Here is a 19,437-nt window from a genome sequence, read left to right on the forward strand (position 1 = left end):
GAATAGAATAGAATAGAATAGAATAGAATAGAATAGAATAAAATAAAATAAAATAAAATAAAATAAAATAAAATAAAATAAAATAAAATAAAATAAAATAAAATATATAGGTATGGCTGATTGTAACATCACAGGTTGCTCAGAAGCCCAGTAGGGCAGGAGACAGCTGTGATTTCCATCACTGATTTAGCAAGATGCTTCTCAGACACTGGCAGGGGGCAACCAGCTCTCCAGGCCCAAGGAGTGAAGCTACCAGCAGCCAGAGGCTGCACATTTGGCAGGTGGCTAAATTGGCTCCACAGCCTCACCTGTCCTTCCCTTCGCGGGGAAGGGAAGATGCTGAGTCTCAGCACAGAGGGTAATGTAATGAGGATTAATAAGGCGTGTGAAGATGCTATGTAATTGTCCGGCTGGCTGTTTCCTTTGCACCTTATGCTATCATTTATGCTCATGCAAAGTGGCTGTAAAATGCTCCTGGTCTGATTCAATATAACTCCACAGACCCTCGTACAGGTGTAAATTGCTCTGTGAAGTTCAGGGCAATGTCTAAATGCAAACTAATCTAGTCATCTCCATTGTCTTTCCTTCTGTCCCTGAACTCGCTTGCGGCCAACTGAGTATTTCAGTGCCCAATGAGCTACAAAATGTCGGCTATTTCATGCAAAATAATGCATGAAATAAATAAACAAATAAAAAATACCCCCTGCCTGGGACTCCCCAGGAGGTGAATTTTCAGTTCTAGCCCCTCAGGGACTGGAGCTGCACCGAGGTGCAGTGACCACAAGTCCGAGCCAAAGACAAGCTCTGAAAAATGAAGTTACAACATCGTCTTGGAGGAAATGGTCAAAAAGCCTATGCCTGACCTTGTAGAGACATAGGAAAAAGCAACTGCAGACCAAGAGCAGCTGTAAAATGAGCCTGAACTAAAACGTGTTACAGGGAATAACCCTTAAAGAGGTGGAAGGCTTTGCTCGATGTACTCCTACAGGTAATTTCAATCCCTGGCAGCTGCAATGTTTCAATAATGAATGTCAGACCACTGGACAGCTGAGAGGGGAATAAATATCTATTTGCCTTCACTGGAAGTAGCATTAGTTTGACATATGACATTCAAATGATATGAACTTTAAAAGAGTGGTTAAATGACTGCTGTTTGACTTGAAACCTTGAATCCACCGAAGCAGCATCCCTACCGTTTACCTTCGCTCAGAGGGGAATTGAAACGCGGGGCTTAAAAATGAGAGATCAGAGTGTTTCTGCAAACACAGCCCGCGGGATGCAGCGTGTCCAGCTGGTAGCATACGTGCCCCCATGGGACAAGAGAGGGAAAAATGAATTCTCCTGTATGGCACCGTCCTCGTGTCCCCATCACTGCAGATGCCTGCTGCCAGCACGCGAGGAGCAGCACAGAGCTGGGTGACAGAGGGGGAGAGGATGGGGGGGGGGGACAAGCTTTGGGGCTACGGGATAGAATGGGGTGTGAGAGCAGGGAGCCCCTACCTGGTCCCGTCCTCTTTCTCCTGGTGTCCTTTTCCTCCTTCTCTTCCTCCTCGCCGCTCTCCGAGGCTCTCCTGCACTCTGCCTCCCAGGCAGCCAGCCCAGCCTGCGCCGTGCCCGTCAGCTCATTTCGGGGTTGTCCGAGAAACCAGCGCTGCAAAGCATTTACCTCTCTATTTTGGGAGACCTTGTTAAGCACTTGTCACATTAGCCTGTCAGCTTAATACCAGCAGTCATAACACTTTTATAACCTACCTGCTGAAGTGCCTTTGCTTGCAATCCTTGCACTAAAGCAAGAGCTCAGGACCAAAGCTGCTGCAAGAAAAAAAGAAATCACTGCTTCCTGACCTTTGGGCAGACTCTGTGGGCTAATTATTCCATCGATTTTAACCGAATCAAGTGTTCAGCGAGGCTGTCTGGAGGCCTGCCTCTCTTCAACTGCAGGTCTCGTACCACAACAGCAGCAATCATGCGGACAACCTCATCGCGAGCTGGGGTCAGGGTCAGGAAAACTCCGAGTGGCTTGCGGCTGGTGGCAGACAGGGCTGGTGGCAGGCAGGGCTGCCCTAGCAGGGGACAGCCCAGGGACATCCCCGCTCGCTGGCTCGTGCTGCTGGGGGAGAGGACCGAGAGCCAGCAGAGCGCTGGAGCATGCATTAAGCCCTGCAGTGACACAACTCCACGCACCATATTAAATGCAAGTGGGTGCTCTTGCTTAAAACTGGCCTAAATAATTAAAGCACAAGTGAGTGGGGCCAGATTTGAATGGTGCAACCACATGGTGAGCTCTCCTGACAGCAACAAGAGCTTTCCAGGAGCTGCTGCTAAGCCAAAGGCAGGTTAGCTTCAGGAAGCAGCACTGTGCTATGGGAGGGGAATTGGCACAGCAAAGGTGTTAAGGGCCCTGTATAGATCCTATATGTGTTTCAGGGGCAGCAGGGGACTTGATTCAGTAGCTGGAGCACATTAGATGAGCTCCTGAAGCACTTGTGGTTGAGTGCCATCCAATTGAAACCCATTTGCTCACTCTGTGACCTCTCTGGGATCTGAATCAAAGCATGGCACAAAGGCAGGCATGCATCATATCTCACTATTGGTTAGCTGTAAATATTTTTATTTTTTAAATGTACTTGCAGGTAAACTGAGGCATGGTGTTGCCGAAGCCTTAAGCTCTATTTCCCTCTGGCTGCAGGGAGCTGGGCATGTTCAACACCTCTGGAAGTCAGAGCAGTGAGGATGGATGCAGACCAACCCCAGAACTGCGGCACCGACCGGAGGAACACCAGAAATCAATCACATCCCATGGGCTATGCCAGGCTCCTGTCTATCTGCTGTAAGGCTCCCAGGATCAGAGCGATTCCCCACTGTAAGCTGCAGCTCCCACCCAGCCATGCCACCAAGCCATCATCTGAACCTCATCATTAAAAACAGCATCCTGTTAACCTTTTCAGTGCCATTTTCCCTTGATCTTCCTGTCTGTTCTTGGTCAGTACCAGGTTTAGCAACCCCTGCCTCGGGGTCAGCTCCATTAGCAGCAGCACTGCTATCGATTCTCCTTCTGGTCACAGGGAGGTGGACGTGAAGTTTCCTGGTTAACAGAGCAGAGCCTGGGAGCAGCACTGCTCTCTGCCTCCACTCCCTGATTCGAGGTGAAGGCAAACGGGCAGATCAGCCTCCTCTCCTAATCCTTTCTACATGCCCAAGTGGGAAACAGCAAAGGCGTGCATTTGCTACTCTCCAGCGCTTCTGAATTCAGCGAAATGGAGGTGAGATTTGGCATGCCCCAACATCACCTTGTCTTTGCCAGAATCCAGCACAGGCACCTGAAGATAAAGCCAGGCAGCACCACGAGCTCACTGGTGGGTTCTCTGCAGGTAAATCCGCGTTGCAAGCTGCAGCTGCAGGCTCGCACGCTTAATCGGAGCAGAGAAGCAGCGCCAGGGTGCCAGCAGATGAAGATGCCTTTGAACAGAGATGAGAAAGGCTGAAATCCTTTGACACCTGGAAGTGAACTGTATATTACTAAAATGTTAAGCAGCTTTGTGAGAGAGATTATCCTGAAGGATATTATCCGCAGTGTTGACATTTGTGTGTGAGTGATTAATTCCAACGCGGGCATAGAGCAGGGAGGCAAAACCCTTTGTGTACAGCTCGTGACTTCCCTTGCTGCCACTAGCCAAGCCACAGCCTTCAGTCTAGCGAGGCCATTAATGCCTCCCTGACCTGTGACACTGTGTTACTTCATCACCCTCATCTGCTCAGTCACCTCTGAAGGCAGAGACTTGGGGATTTTCCATGCCCCTTTTTTGTCAGCCACTGTGGCAGCAGAGTCACTTTTCTGCTGTTTGTTCTCCCGGTTTTTGACTGCCTCTATATTTTGTTGTTATCTCTTGAGATGCTCCATCACAACCGCAGTCAAACACAGTGCAATGGCTTTAAAAGAGAGGGATGGTAACAGCAGAAAACAAAGATGAACCCTTGCTTTTGTGCAAGGGCAGCAGAAGGTAGCTGTGCAGCTGCAGGTCACGAAGGCAAACAGGGAAGCTGGAATTTTCTGACCCTCCCACCCTGCTCATCGCTGACTCTTGAGGGAAACAGCCTTGTCCTTCCCCTACCCTTTCAGGCGAGGATGTCTTTCACTGGGGAATTTAATCCACTGCAGAAAGGTTGTTATATATCTTTTGGGGCTTTCAACTAAATACTTCAAAAGTGTATAAAAATATATATATAAAAAGAAATAAAAAATATATAATAATATATATGATCTATCTGTCTATAAAAATAATATATCAGAAAAGAAGAGCAATATAAAAAGAAAGAAAGCAACTGCTGTCTCGTGACTGAAGTTCCTAAGCCCATTTTTTGCACTGGAGACCACTTCCCACTTGCACCATCAATGGCCCTACTCAGCCATTTAGTTTGGACTGGGGTATCTTAAACTCAGCATCTCTACAAGCAGCTCTTACTGCTGTTGATACACATAAGGTAACACCTAAGATTCATTTAGGATATAATGAGTTTCATCCACCAGGAATCTAAGCATTATTATGCATGGTAGTGACCGGGGTAGGTGCACTTGCAGTTATTTCAGCCAGCACTGAAATTTGACAGTTTGGAAGCAGAATACACCATGATGTAGAAGGTCAGAGCATGTGCATGAGGTGTCCAGGAGAGAGCATGGCCAGCACTTTGAACCCCACATGAAGTCATTGGATCTGCAGCATGGAGCAGACCCTGGAATCAAACCTCTCTGCTCTCACAGAAAGACAAATGCCTGGTTGAGACAAGCAAGCCAGCACCTTTGGTAATTTGTGTTGTTACAACATCATAGTGGAAGAATGAACTGCAAAAACAAGCTTCTGTATCCATTCTGTGGCCCTGGCTTTTGAGGCAGAGGTACACTGAGGTTCCCACCTAAGTAATGAGGAAGCCCTGCTAGGAGAGGTAGTGGGACCACACTGTTTCTGGCCAACAGCTTGTTAGACCTACAGACGGATTCACTTGCATATGGAGGAAAGAACAGAAGCACAGACTGGCTTCAGTTGGGTACCAAAGAGGTAAGCAAGCTTTTTATTGTGATTAGCTTCTCTTTAGCAGTTTGTGGAGGAGTAACATGAAGTGGGAGAGTACAGAGCATTAGGTCCTCTGGAATGTAAAAAAGGATGAAATCTGGGCAAGCCTTCCCAGCTCTCAGCAGCCAAAGGCAATGTCTTTCTTCTAGACCAGGGTTCCCCAGGACATCTGACGGCTCTCAGTGCTGCACCCCGTGTCATTTTTAATTCAGTTAATTTGGTCTTACAATGCTCTAATACACATCAGAGACTAAAAGGTGTCACGGTAGCTGTGTAGATGGTGCCTGTACTGACAGTCACTTCTGTGGGAGATGGCTGCGTGCCCGGGGTAAAACAAGCAAACAATCAGAAAATACACGCAGGGCACTTCTCTCCCACTCCACAAATCTCCAGTCATTAGGGGGAACTGCTTGTCTCTGGGCTCCTCCAGTTAACTCATCTGCAATCTGAATCACTCATAAAATCATAAGAAAATCTAAATAAATCAGCATCACAAAACTTGCCACGGGCATTCATTCCTGCAAGGACGTGACCACTTTAACACTTGTCAGGGTCAGAGCACACAGCTGAGGAAATAGCCCTGGACAACTCTGCATCCCCAGGAGTATAAAACCAGAAGACACACAGAGCTGCCCAGCAGGCAGTAGGAACAGGAGCAATGGTAGCATTACTTAACTGTGTGCAATTTGCTCTCCCTCTCCTGATTTAAATTACACTGCCAGAAGAGACTGACAGTGTCTGGAATCAAATTGCTGAGAAAAGTGCCTCTTCAGAGGCAGAAGAAAAAAACCACCCAAATAACTTGAGCGGAAATGGTCTTGCAAAATGCCTATTGTGATCTGGGACAGCAGGATCTGGGACTGAGGAGTTTTCATTAGGCTAATGCTCATTTAATTATGCCGGGCCAACCCCCTAATGCCATGTTGTGAAATGGGGATTTGCACCACTGACATTTCTACAGCGCACACATCAATCTGGGTCTCTGCCTAAGATTTAGGCAGAGAAAGCACCATCAAACAAGAGTCTCTGATCTGTTCCTTCACTTTTCCACGTCACTGTGGACTCTGGGGACCATCTTCAGGACGATGGGCTTCTTCGGTTGCATGAAACCTTTTGTGTCCAAAACCAGGGGGATCTTAAGGAAAAAAACAAACAAAAACAAACAAACAAACAAACAAACACCAAAAGAGCCACGTAAGATGGGGAAAAGGACAGTCATGATACTGAGAGAACCCCTACAGCCCCCACGCATCTCAGCCACCCCTTTTTCAGTGCATTTCCTGACTTACAGGTGTGCTTATAGGACTATCACTGGTGCTCATGTAAAACAGATGTGCGCTGGAGCTCAGTAGCCCTCAGCTCTTGGTGAACTGATCAGTGAATGCTGGCATCCACATGGACAGTGAAAAGCACACAGTACGTTGCTCGATGGGCTGCACACAGAGGGAAAAGCGGCCAAAATCCATCCAGAGAGCAGCAGCTGAGGAGGGGCACACGGTGCTATTTTGTTTAATGCTGAAATGTGTCAGCACTAAGGGGAGCTAGACTATAATGGGAGTTAAAGGAACAATAAGTTATCTGGGAAATGAAGAAACAGAGAGAGCTGCTCGAGCTGAGTACCAAAGAAAAAGCATGGCGCAGAAAAGCACCAGGCTCACATGGGGTGGAAATTTCAATAAAAAGATCATTTACAGCTAGTGGTGGAGGGAGTCATCTTGTGGGGCAGGGAGAAGTGCTTCACCAAACCTCCTCCACCACTGCTATGCTGCTCATGTCCCAGCTCTCCTCCTCCCCAGCAGGACAAGGGCAGTACACCCCCAGCCCAACAAGATGTGCTAAAAGCCCTGGTAAGCTTTGCTTTAGGAAATTTCATCAACGTGGCTCTGAGCCCAATGTGCCATCAGTGGAGGAGTGAGAGGTGGATGCAGCTCCCATGTCTGTATTCCAAAGGGATGTTCTGAGGTGAATTTTTCCCTTCCCCTCTGATCCAATACACACGACATCTTCTGAAGGAAAAAAGGGCTGAAAGAGACCCATAAACCTATGGGCACCAATAATACAATACATATTTAACTTGTCTCCCTTTAATTAAAGGCAGTTATAAAAAGAATCAATTTTATGGATTGCAGAGGACTAGAAAAATGTCATTAGACTTGGGGGAGGGTTGATAGGTCACCGCATTGTTAATGGACTATTACAGTCTTTCACCTCCGGGTTACTAGTTGAGTCACAATCTGAATCTGCAGAGATTCCAGCTGAGTGCTTGTGCCAAGTAATAACTCTGTGAGTATTTTTGTTTTATACAACAAATGTCCTTTGAATGCACTTGCTGCCCCCTCTGCTCTGAACTCCTAAGCTTGTCTCATGAACAAAATGTATTAATGGCAGCAAAGCCAGACTGGGGCTGGAAACTGAGTGTCCACAGCCGAGAGTAACAGCAGATGCTACCTGCCTCTGAGTCATGGGGAGTTGCCCTGTTTTCAGGATATGCTGCGATGGTTGTTGGAAAATTACATCAGGCATTTCCTGAATGTCAAACAGCCCCATCCTGCAGGGCCTGTCCCATCAGCACTGCATGCAGCAATCGTGGGAGCCCACGCAAAACCAAAATGGGTGGGAAGGAGGGAGGGAGCCTGTTCCCTGTTTCTCCTCTGCCTCTGAGGACCTCCATAGCCTCAAAGGGGGGAGAGCCACCAATTCAAATTTATCTCAAATTGCACTTGGCTGAAAATTGTTATGCTTTAGAGGTCGCCTGGTGGCCCGTAAGAAATGAATTCTGCTGTCTTGGGGTCTCAAAGCGAATCGCCATGCCTGTGTGGCAAAGCACAGCCTTGGAGCAGGGGATATTTGCTCTCTGGAGCAGGGTCTGTCTGAGCTGGGTCAAAGCAGAGTGGCAGGGAACAGTGGGTGCTGAGCACCCTGCAGCTAGCTGCACCCCAAGCGAAGCAGAGCACTTCAGCCTGATATATTCCACCAACATCAATTCTGCTTCTGCAGAGGCTTAAAAAATATATCAGTAACTTGTGCCAAACCATTTAAAATAACTGAGAGCATTTAAATACAGTTATTCCCACATGCCTCTCTAATCCACAGTGAAATCTTCCTCCCTGGTCTCTGCGTGAAGCAGTAAAAACCCAAGTCTGCAGACAAGGTTCAGTGGTCATGAAGCTATCAGTATCTGAACTCCTTGGGGATGGGGAATTTAATGTTCAAGTGAGACAGTTCCCTATTTTTCCTGAGGTGCAGGCAAAAGACAACACACAGGACCACCCCAGTGGGGCCAGAGAGCAGGTAACAGCACACATCATCCCAAATCCTCACCGGAGTGTCTTTGCAGGGTCTGAAAGAGAAGTTTTGCAGAAGGACAACCACAGCCATTTTCACCACGAGGAGGGCAAACCTCATTCCGATGCAGTTCCTGGGGCCGGCCCCAAACGGCAGGAAGATGTAGGGGTCGATGGATTCTCTGCTTTCTTTACTGAACCTGATTACAGAAAAATATGTAAGGTTAGAAAGCACTGCTGTTCTAGGTGTGTCAGCTTTCAGATCTGAAGAGATGAGGGGTCTGGGAAGGCAAAGGCTTTTTGTGTTTCTGTACATATTAGAAGAAACCAGCTAAGTCCCTTATTTCTGTCTCAATAGATGCCTTATGCCTCTGCTTTCATCCTGCTGTTTGGAGTTGGCTGCGCATCTCTGGGTGTGTCAGGTGAACAGGGAAGACCTGAAATATGTTAACGATTTCATAACTACTCTTTTTTCAGAACTCCCTCTAAGCTCAAAAACTGAACCCAGATTTCAAACCCTAAAACACACAGGTCTACAGCTTCACATCTTCCCTTTAGATCAAAGGCCTGAGCGAGCACAAAGACGTTCTCCCCCTGCGTGACTAAAAGGAGAGTTGCTTTTGAGACACACCAGCCATTCCTCTCCTCATCATGAAAAACAGGGAAGAACAATCAGCTTCACAGAGGAATTTTCCACTGAGCATTTGCAGCAATGCTTTTCAGTGATCAGTTAGTTTTCATGTCAGGAAGCTTTCATTCCCAGTGCATGAGGTCTGGGTAGAAACCTTAACCACATTAAGCCAGCAATGAAGTATCTCGCTACCAAGACACCAGCACAACCCGACGATGAACTTCCAGCGAGGCAAGTGATCCCTGAAGAGTTCCTGTGCAGACACCCTTCCCCATTTTTCACCTGATATAAGGACCAAGCTGCTGGAGTAACTGAGGTGCAACATGCCCCTTACCAGATACTCGCACTGGGGAGGTTCCTTCTGCAGCCAGCACAAGGTACATGGGCCACAGGGGTCCATGATGATTTCAGCAGCACACATCCCCTTCTGCCTTCTGCCTGATGCCACTGCCACAGTGTCCCACAAGGGACCACATCCCCACACCAGGGCTAGCTTCCCGAGGCATTTGAGCTCATGGTCCAAGGGCACAGATCTGGACTTGCTCTCTCTGGGCCAACCCTCAGTGCCTTCATGGCCACCTGAAGGTAAGCAAGCCCAGGGTCTCCCAGGCCTGCCTCAGGCCTTTGCCTTGTTTCCCAGCAGCTGGCAGAGCCTCCAAAGCAAGGATTGTTTCATAACTAGAGTTGAAAAATTAAGTTTTATTTCCTACCTGTCTTTGCCCTTCCATTGCTGATTTGCACGGCACCATGCCAGTCACCCAATGGCTCTCGTTTTAATATCTGGCCATAAACCCCTCAGTGTTACAGCTGCTGGGAGCTGCTCTCACTGTCGCTTCCTTCAATGCAGTTAATTAAATTCCATGCACAGTTTATGGATGTAGATCATAAAACTCCCCTCACGGTAATGCTGGGACTAGATGTCAGACAATGATAAATGCCTAATTTAAATGTTATAATCATGCATTCCCCACTTTCACTGCCATTTCCCCTCCCAGGAACCAGGTTGAATGTGCAGCTATTTCTCGCACCAAGCCCTCACCTCTCGGGCCTGAACTCATCTGGCTCAGGCCAGTACGCCGGGTCACGGTGCATCACGTAGGCTGGGATCATGACCACCATGTCCTTTGGAATAGTCACCCCGTTGAGCTCCACCGTCTTCTTGCAGACCCGCTCAATCCTCCCCCCGGGAGGGAAGAGCCGAAGGGATTCGTTCACCACCATGTCGAGGTACTCCATCTGCATGATGGTGTTGTATGTGGGAGCAGCCTGGGGATGGCAGGGGAAACAAAGGTCTTAGGATGGCTACAAACATGGGACCTCAATCCCCACCCCAAAACCAGAAACCAGAAAAGGGGAAACCTCAGCCCCAGCATCTGTTCCATTCTGGGTTGCTTCCAGCCTGGTTTGTGGTTCAGGATCCACAAAAAATAAGTGGGAATGACCCCAGTGTCTCCCCATCCTCTTTACCTTGTTGGGCAGGTTTGCATCAATCTCATCCTGGAGTTGCTGCTGCACATCAGGGTGTGTGGCCAGGTTATAAGAGATGTAGCTGAGGGTGGAACTGGTGGTTTCGTAACCAGCAAAGACAAAGACAAGAGCCTGGGCCAGAATCTCATCATCACTTAATGCTGAAAAGAGGCACAAAAAACATGTGTAAGAAGCTGAAATCTACAGCACAATTGTGATTAACCCTCAGAAATGCAGGATCCCACTTGTCAGTCCAGGTAATGCTATAGATAACTACTTAACACTTGGTGAAGGAAATGTCCAGCTTACACAGACTGGGAGCCTATGGCACAGAGTGGGATGAGTATGGCACTGGTGTGAAGCCAGAAAACCACTGTCAAGGTCAGCAGCGTTACTTTGCTGTCTTTAAGAGCAGAATTGCACCACTGAAGATACGCATTGCCTGAGCCTGATTTAGAAAATCTGTTATCTTCTGGAACTGTGCTCTCTGAGCAAAAAAAAAAAAAAGGAAAAAAAAATGGGTATGTGCCAGGAAAATTTGGAGGTGAGGAGATGTCCAGCAACTGCTCTAAGCTCTGAGGTTAGCCACATGCTGCTGAGGGATTAGAAGCCCTGAGCATAGTTTGGCAGTGGTAATGAAGACAGTACAGGATTCTGTATTGCAGCAGCATCCCAGTGCTGCCAGGATGCAGCCTGCAGTGCAGGGTGCCACACAAATTCCCTGTCTGTGCATATCCGAATTTAACAAGCTTCCTGCCTTGATAGAGGCTGATGGTCTGGGCTATGCCTTGGCTGACCCTTTATTTTCTGAATCTAACAGTTAACTTAGGATGAGCAACAGAGATGAGCTTGTTGACGAGCAAGGTACGTGCAGCATATGTGCTTTGTGTGCTTTATGAAATACAGCCAACACCACTGGCCTTCAGAGAAGACAAAATAAGAAACAAAGAGGCAAGGAGATATTCACTCTGTTTGCTTTTTGGTGGATAAATGGCCCTCAGGACTTACCCCAGGAAATGGGATGTAATAAAATATGGCTGATATGTGATAAGCATCATTATAGCCCTGCTACTGAGACCTTGAAACTCCCCTAGAATAAATGACTGCAATCCTCTCCTACTTCCATTCTTTAACCACATGAAGAACCACCTGCTCTCTGCTGAGGGCAGGACAGCTCTCAGGACGTACTTTTGTACGAGTCATTCTCCTCAGCAGACTTGGAGCTGTTCCGTGAGCTTTGAGAGTCCACCATCAGCTGCAGGAAATCAACCCGGTCCTGGGGAGAGACAGAGGCAGTCAGAGCAGAGGTGGGTGGGCAGGGAGCGAACCTCATCCAGCACGAGCTCCTTGCGGAGATGCCCATTTAACTCACAGCCCCCAGCTTCAGAGCATGTTGGAGTTCAGACCAGAGACCCCCTATGAACATACATTTTCCACATGGAAGTCCATGCAGGGGGTGTTTCTGGCCCTCCCACACTTGACGAGTAGGGAGCTATCATGGAGAGTAGCAGATGGATACCCCACAGCCGCTGAAGGCATTACAAGGGCCCTCCTGTGCTCAGAAGGACAGTGCTACGGACAGAAAAGGCCCTCTGGGCAGGACTCACCACGTGGTAGCCATTGTCCCTTTCCTTCTTCATCTTCATGAAGTTGCTATTGAAGAAATCCATGACTTTTGAGGGTAACAGAGTCACTTTCATCTTTTCCAGTACTGGGACAATGAAGGGGAACAACACTAAAAGGAGAGAAGTGAACAACCTATTATAGCTCAAGAAGGCCCAAGACACATAAAACTGTCATGAAGCATAGAAAGAAGTGGGGTGAGTCTGAGTCCTGACCCAACAAATTGCCTTTCATTGCCTTCAGATCTTTTGTCTTTAAAACAAACAAAGAAAACAGGCCTCAGCTGACATGCAATAGCACTTGAGAATCTCCTGTCTTTCTGCTACGATATGTCCTCAGTTCTGCACTGAGTGCAGCTCTCGGTGATACACAACAGCAGCTCTCCACTGCAAAAAGGATCTGCTTGTAAGAAGATGGAGCGAAGACCCACATGGGGCTGTGCAAATCTTGGCTGTGATTTCCCAGGGGAAATATTTCTACAGTGCTGCTAGGGTGAATGTAATCCTGCAAAGTGCACCTCTCAGATGTCAAAGAGGACTCTGAGATACCGAGGGAGCTAAAAGGAAATGCAGGTGGTCACCGCACGCGACCGATTCAGGGCTGTATGAAATGAGGTGTGTCATACCTAATAATAGGAACACGGGGTTTAGAAAACTGAATTTGAGAAATTTCTTTATGTTGGTGACAAAGGGGTCATTGGGGTTGTTCATGGAGTCAGTATCCACACTGAAAGAAGTGCTGACCACTACGTCCATGCTGTAGGCTCCAAAAATGCTGAGTAGAGAAGAAAAAAGAGTGAATGGGATGAGCACAACCAGAGCAGTGAATAATAGCCAATTTAGGAGCAATCCTTGGGAGAGGGAAGCTCTTTTACATTTTCATCTGTAAAAGAGACTGTAAAAATGGCATGTAAAAATACCACATCTGTGATTTGCAGGGCTTCTGGAATGGGCCCAACTGCTGCCTTGAAATGCATCCCCAATAAAATGAAATGGGGAACCGAGCACAGTTACCCAGCCCGAGCCAAGCAGAGCACAGCAGGGCCACTGCAGAGGAGCACAGCTGAGAAGGGCTCTGTGCTGCAGCATGGAAATCACAGAATCACAGAATTGTGGGGGTTGGAAGGGACCTCCAGAGATCACCAGGTCCAACCCCAAAATGGCTCTCCAGAACAGCTCCTTCCCCACACTGAATACATACTCTTTCCTGTCAGTCTCACAGAGTTACTCACTCCTTCACGGTCACGAACTCATCGTTAGCCACTTTCTTCTCAATGTTTTTCACTAATTTTTCACCATAGAGCTTGATGATAGGGAACATCTGAAACGCAAACCAAAGCAGAAGGCACTGAGACTCTTTCACCTTCTCCAAGCAAGGCTGGGCAGCTCCACGCTGCCAAAGGTCCCAGCACTCCTCCAGCTTTTGGTGTAAACTACCAGTGGCCTCTGCTTTACCTCCTTCAGCTTCCCGCTGGTGAAGGTCGGAGACAGCACCGTGCGGATCCTTTTCCACTTCTCGTCTTCAGCCACGTTGAGGGCTGACTCCAGGATCCCGTTCAGACGGAAGTTCTGCACGAGGGGAATTTTGCAGCAAAAGGGACGTGGTTATACAGGGCAATGGGTGAAGTTTTCTGCCTCCCCTTTGACATTACAGCAATGCAAAGAGGAAAACAAAACAACAACAACAACAAAAAAAAAAGACAACACAACAAAACCAAACAAAAACAACCACAGAGCATTGACTTGGCCCCTAAAGTCATAGCAGCTCTACCTCAAACAGGAAAAAACAGAAATGGAAACAGCAGTGCAAGAGGCAGAAATGTCTCAGTTCCAGTGTACATCTAGGCTGATGCCCCAGCCAGAACGGCCTCTCCACTTCCCTGGCAGAGTTTTGTTGTCAGTACTGTCAATAAGCTGGGGAACAACAGAGAGAAAATACTTGCTGAAGGGCTCAGAGAGACTCAGAAGCAAAGAAGGAGAACAGAAACCAAGAATAAACTCTTCCTTTCTTGCTGCATTCTCTCCCCACCAGAGGGGAAAGCAGAGGATGAGATACCCACCCGGCGGTTGGTAAAATTGGTATAGCACTCCTTCACCAGGATGGTTTTGATGAGGACGGGGTCAAGAATAACCAGCACAGGCTGCCTGCCGTCATAAATCCTAAGCCAAGAGAAGGCCACGGTCAGTCCATTGCTCACGGGCAGCTGGAATGAGAGCAGGCTGCTTTGCCTGGGGACAGAGCGCTGTGCAACGAGCACCGCAGCCCGCGGGGTTTGGGCCAGCTGAGTCCCCTCTGACAAAGCTGCTAAAGGGACAGGGCTGAAATGGGTTTATTATGCAGTAAAACCGGAGAGAGGGGAAAAAAGGACAGTGCCAAACACGGACAGCATGAGCACTTCTAGCCATCATCTGTGCTGTTACAGAAGGATTTCCAAAGCAGTGTGTGTTCAGATAAAAGGCAGCTTTGGCTGCGACATTGATCCCTGCATTTGGGCTGTCTGAGCTGTGTTTGGGTAACTGGTGGCTGCAGTCAATAAGCCCATACTGAATGGCCACCTGTGGGGTAAAGAGATTTCCCTGCGAGGCCTACAAGGCAATGAGAGGGGGGAAAAAATATCTCATCTGCCTCTTCTGTTTTCCGGTCACCAGAGGCAGGAGAACTTAAAAGCCAAAGGGCACGAGCCTTGGGCCACAGCCGAGGGAAGCTGCCATCTTCAAGAGGCTTGAGAAGATTTAATCTTTCCAAAAACACGTTTGGTTTCATGAAGCTCCTACGATCTTTGTGCTCCAGTTTTGCTTCGGTCTGCGAGGTTCCCAGGAGAAGCACGATAAGAGCCCCACACCTGCCCGCACAGAGGCAGCGCTGGGCAGGGAGCAGGAGGAAGGTTTAAAGGTGGCTCATGCCCTGGCTCTGGGAGAAGCAGGGAGCAAGATGAAACACACCACGGCAGCCTGCAGCTCACTTTCTGCTCCAGACAGACACAACAGCGGCTTCAAAGGCTTGAGGCTCAGTTTGACACCAGCAGTGGAGTTTTCTGGGCAGGCTGCGTGCTTGGGAAATGATCGGTGCCTTCCCTCACTAATGCGGCTGGAGCTAAGAGATAAAGGCACAGCTGTGCTGATGTGATGGGTGCTGGAGGATGGGGGAGCTGCCTGTCCCCAAGGTCACTAACACCACTGTTTAGCTTTGAATGCTCCCAAAGTGGGAAAAAAATAATGAAGACCCCCAGACTGGCTGCCATCATCCCATCCCAGCAAGAGAGAAGTCCTGGAGAGAAAGCTGAAGACCTTCCCAGCCGTGAATCTGTTTTTTCCCCATGCCCCAAACCATCACTGCTAGAATGATGGTGCAGGGACATGGTGGCAATCCACGTCTCCCCTTCTATTTTGGGACAGAGAAGCACCCCAAATGGAGAATTATGAAAGAAACTTACCCCCAGATTTTACCATATTTTTCAAAGCACATCTGATCAAAATTCAGGAATCCCTGCAAAAGAAGAAAGGAGAAACGAACAGTTTGCGAGTGAAGAGTGATCAAAGCAGGTCCCAGCCTGCAGCTGGGAGCATCCCACAGACCCAGCCTCGGAAGCAGAGGCTGGCGGGTGCACAGCAGCCCTTAAGAGCCACGTAGACACTGAGGGGACATTTGCGCTGGAGGTAAAAAGAGAGCAGAGAAAGAAAACTGCACTTTCAACTTCCACCAGCCAAGCAGAGCTAAAAATATAATGAAGACAAGGTACGACAGGGTACACAGCTCTAGTGTGAGCAGAGTTAGCAGGCAGAACTAGATCCCAGCGTGTCCTTTCATCTTCAGCTCAACAGGTTAGAGCTGCTACTGCCTCGTCCTCATGAGATCTTCCACAGCAGTTACTGAACCAGAGTGATGAGGGCTCTTCTGTTTTCCTTTGTTCCCATTAAGGTTTTAACTGATGTTACGTGTAAGGATGAAACTTTTGGGACACATAACACTCACCATGCATCAACTAAACCATTAGTAAGAGACCGTGTGTCATGCTGTAAACTCAGCAAACACAAGTTAAAAGGCCCCTTTCATTGAAGCTGAAGCTAATACATTTCATCCTGCGATTGCAGGCAGTTATCTGGAACCAGCTGATACCCAGTTACTTGGTAAGGCTTGTTTTATTTGGAAATCTATTCACCTGGCTTAGTTTTGGGATGGTGCAACAGATGGCTGGACAGGGCATTGCTGGGGTCTGACCCAAAGCACAAAGAAGCACACAGTTCTCAGAAATCATCAGCTTTAGATACAGACTCAATATTTTTTTTTTCTTTATTTCCAACAGTTCTTCAGCTGCTGAGGAGTGGGTAGAAATCTAAAGGGGAGCTAATAGGTCAAATTATGACGTGAATGAAAAGCACAACACTCCTCATTCAGGTCAGCAAGAACCTTAAAGTAATTTTTGCATTCTCTGCATATCCATGGAGCTTCCAACCTGGAAGCATCACTGCCATTATCAAGGAATCAAGAACAGGCAAAGAGGTGCCCAAAGAATGGAAAAAAAAAAAAAACAGCACAACCTACAAGTAAGCCCCCAAGGCAGATGTGGAGCAGCAGCTGCCCATACTCACGTGCCGGTACTCCATGAGTGTTCCGAAAAACGGCAGAGGCCGTGGCCCGGGGATGCCCAGCTTCTTGAAGGTCTGGTAGGGCCATATCCCATAGCTGCCGAGCAAAGCCAGTGTGTGAGATGCATTCGTGTAACGAGAAGAGAAGGCTCTTCACCCTAAGCACAGCGAGCAGCTGGCATAGCTGCTTCTTGCCACACAGAAAAAGCTGAAATTATGGACAAGCAGCAGCAGACCCGCTGAGGCTGCTCTACTTCTGCAAGAAACCCAAGACCATTTGGGTTCATCTCTGTACAAGACAAGGGCTGGTGGCAGCTGCAGCCCAGCCTAGGCAAACCTGGGCATCTCAGACCTTCGCTCAAGGGCTGCATCCCACTGCCCAGGTGACTCAGGAGGCTGAAGGCAGCCTCAAAAGGATCAAGTTCCCAAGCTGATACCTGACTTTGGCTTTGCAAAGACCTGCTGTGAAGCCCAGGTGGAAGAGCCAGAGCAGCACAGCAGCCAAGCAGGGGCATGAATTAAAAGAGCCAAATTAATTAAATTAAAAATTAAAAAGAGCCAAATTTTGCCTGAGTAGCTCACTACAGCTCCCATGAGTTCTGGAAGCAAAAGGGCAATTTTGCCAGCAGAACTATTTAAGCAGGGGCTTCTGCTGGCAGAAGCAGGGCAGACTTTACCCGCTGCCTACTCCCAGATTGCACAGCCCAGCCCTTTGCAACCAGGCAGTTTGCTGCAGCAAAACAAAGTTAATCCTCCCTCTGGCTCTGTGTGGCAAAACAAAAACAACAACCAAAATAAATAAATAAATAATAAACAAACAAACAAAACAAAACAAAATAAACATAGAAGTTCCTTTTAATCCCCCCCAGTCATTTTTATGCTGATAGAGAGGCAGGCAATGCTCTCTGACTTCCTCCATCACAGATTTCCTTCTTCCCACCCACCCCCTCTATTAGCCCCCATCTCAGCCTTGCAGGTAGCACAGGAAGAGTCAAGACTGTTTTTTTTTTTTTTTTTTTTTTTTTTTTTTTAACACTAATTAATGCGCCAGGGCACTTCCTACAGAGGGTGATACCCCTGTGAGCCCCGGCTGCCCACGCACAGGGACTTCTCCCCAGGCACCCATCAGGACCAGCCTCTACTCACAGGACCAGGAGGCTAAGGAAAATGATGAGGAGTGTCCAAGTAGCTAGGGAGAAGTCTGGCAGAAGATTCATCGTGCCTGACAGCACTTGTCTCCTGCACCGCCCAGGCCTGGGTTTATGAGGTTTGGGGCTGACCTTCAGCTGCAGCCGCCCTCAGATGACGCGGAAGGAGGAGTTGTGCTGCCTCCGTTGCTCAGACTTTAACCCTTGGGCAGATTTGTCCCTGGATGGTACCAATACCATGCCCGGCCCTGAAGGTTTTGTGACATGGAACTGCTGAAGGTGCAATTTTCAGAAGGGGAAAAGGTAGCGAAGGGGGAAGACATCCATAAAACAACTTCCTGGGAGCGGCGAGGCTCCGGCAGGGCACAGGGAGCTGCCAGCTGCTCTCACTGCAGCCACCTGCTGCCGGCCGTGCTCTCCGTGGCCCCGCTCAGCCCAGCTGTGCTTTCACCACGTCCATTGCTTTTGTTGAGGGGTGTGATGGGGAGGGGCTAGGCAATGCTGGGAACCACCAGGTTCCTAGAGAGATTGCGTGGGGCTGTGCCCCTGGGCCAGCAGGATTTTTTGCCTCTGCCCTAATGTTTGCAAAACAGGTCCAGGCTCACCTCCAGACCTATATTGAAGAGCCAAGAGGCAGCACTGACACTTGTCCTAGGACAACATCTCGGACGTGCCCAGCTTTGCATGACCATGATGTGCTTGGTGATTTATGTAATCAGTGACAGATGGGAATCAATCAAGCAGTTTACAGGGACACGTGCCTGAGTTCTGCTCCCTAGCCTGCACCGAGCAGCCAAAACCCTGTCAGCATGGGGCTGCAACCACCTAGTGACAGGAACCTTACTTCCCTTCTGCTGGGCTCTTACAAAGCACCTGGAGGAGGCCATGCCCAGGCACTCATCCTGCATCTCTGCATCCAAAGACCAGATCTCCCCACACGGGGTGATGCTGGGGACCACCAGCAGGATGTCAGGGGCTGCAGTTAGAGGTGCTCGGGGGCCGGCGTGTCCCTGCGAGGGCTGCAGGTGCCTTGCTTCCCTCACACAAAGCATTTGATTTTCCAGTTACCTCTGCTAATAACTGGTGTGATATCTCAGCGGGAGGTGGGTTTGTGGTTGGGTATTTTCTCCTCTCAGACAGAAACTGAGGCAAAGCCTCAGCAGAGAGAAGCTAGCCCCCCCTTCTCGCTCCCTTAGAAAGTAAATAAACTGTGCAGTAGCTTCACACACAAGGAAATCACTCCTTTCATCCCAGATGGGTCTGGTGGGAGCAATTTACTCATCTGTAGGTGACTGACAGTCTAACAGAGCAGCCAGGAGTAGGAGCAAACAAGATGCAGAGCCCAACAATACCACGGTGCCACTGTGCTGGGGCTGGCAGGGGACAGTGGCACCATCCTGACCACACGAGGAGCACATGCCCTCCCAGCAGCAACCTCCCCATAACCTCGTGGTGATGAAGGAACCACATACAGAGGGGAAAACATGTTGCTGTGGCTCTGGAGATGTCCTTTCAGGTGGGCAGTAGAGGGTCACTACTGAAAGCCACATCGAGTGGGCTCTGCACCTGGCTGCTGAACCTTTACAAAGTCTTTACTTACCCAATTTTTCAATACATATATATATATAT

The 19,437-nt window shown here is 48.6% G+C and overlaps 1 protein-coding gene and 1 long non-coding RNA gene across 5 annotated transcripts in view; both read right to left on the reverse strand.

The window, feature by feature from the left end:
• The window catches only part of LOC118174629, an 8,448-nt gene extending 6,072 nt beyond the window's left edge, over positions 1-2,376 (reverse strand). For 2 of the 4 annotated variants that reach the window (XR_004754707.1, XR_004754708.1), the window contains exons 1-3: positions 2,294-2,376; positions 1,753-1,812; positions 1,501-1,670 (exon numbers count right to left, since the gene is read on the reverse strand). This is a non-coding gene — a long non-coding RNA (uncharacterized LOC118174629). Of the gene's footprint in view, positions 1-214; positions 1,413-1,500; positions 1,671-1,752; positions 1,813-2,293 lie in introns of those variants that run through there. The other 2 variants (XR_004754710.1, XR_004754709.1) reach the window with 2 other exon arrangements.
• Positions 2,377-5,034: 2,658 nt separating this feature from the next.
• On the reverse strand, positions 5,035-18,050 carry LOC118174606 (cytochrome P450 3A30-like). The gene is made up of 13 exons (XM_035340051.1): positions 17,807-18,050; positions 16,664-16,757; positions 15,508-15,560; positions 14,134-14,233; positions 13,529-13,642; positions 13,306-13,394; positions 12,700-12,848; positions 12,059-12,186; positions 11,640-11,727; positions 10,452-10,612; positions 10,024-10,250; positions 8,391-8,553; positions 5,035-6,204 (listed from the first exon to the last, which is right to left on the reverse strand). The coding sequence occupies exons 1-13, from the start codon at positions 17,875-17,877 to the stop codon at positions 6,109-6,111; spliced, it is 1,533 nt and encodes a 510-aa protein (XP_035195942.1). The 5' UTR covers positions 17,878-18,050; the 3' UTR covers positions 5,035-6,108.
• Between the last annotated feature and the right edge of the window lie 1,387 nt (positions 18,051-19,437).

This window comes from Oxyura jamaicensis, chromosome 14 (assembly GCF_011077185.1).
Source record: "Oxyura jamaicensis isolate SHBP4307 breed ruddy duck chromosome 14, BPBGC_Ojam_1.0, whole genome shotgun sequence".
Taxonomy (NCBI): domain Eukaryota; kingdom Metazoa; phylum Chordata; class Aves; order Anseriformes; family Anatidae; genus Oxyura; species Oxyura jamaicensis.

Excerpts from the sequence above, each read along its gene's own strand:
- LOC118174606 (XM_035340051.1), bottom strand. The coding sequence starts at position 17,877 with ATGAATCTTCTGCCAGACTTCTCCCTAGCTACTTGGACACTCCTCATC. Across the intron at positions 12,187-12,699 it reads CCCCGTGTTCCTATTATTAG|TGTTGTTCCCCTTCATTGTC; the intron begins GTATGACACACC and ends CTCTCCTTTTAG. Across the intron at positions 6,205-8,390 it reads GACCCTGCAAAGACACTCCG|ATCCCCCTGGTTTTGGACAC; the intron begins GTGAGGATTTGG and ends TTTTTCCTTAAG.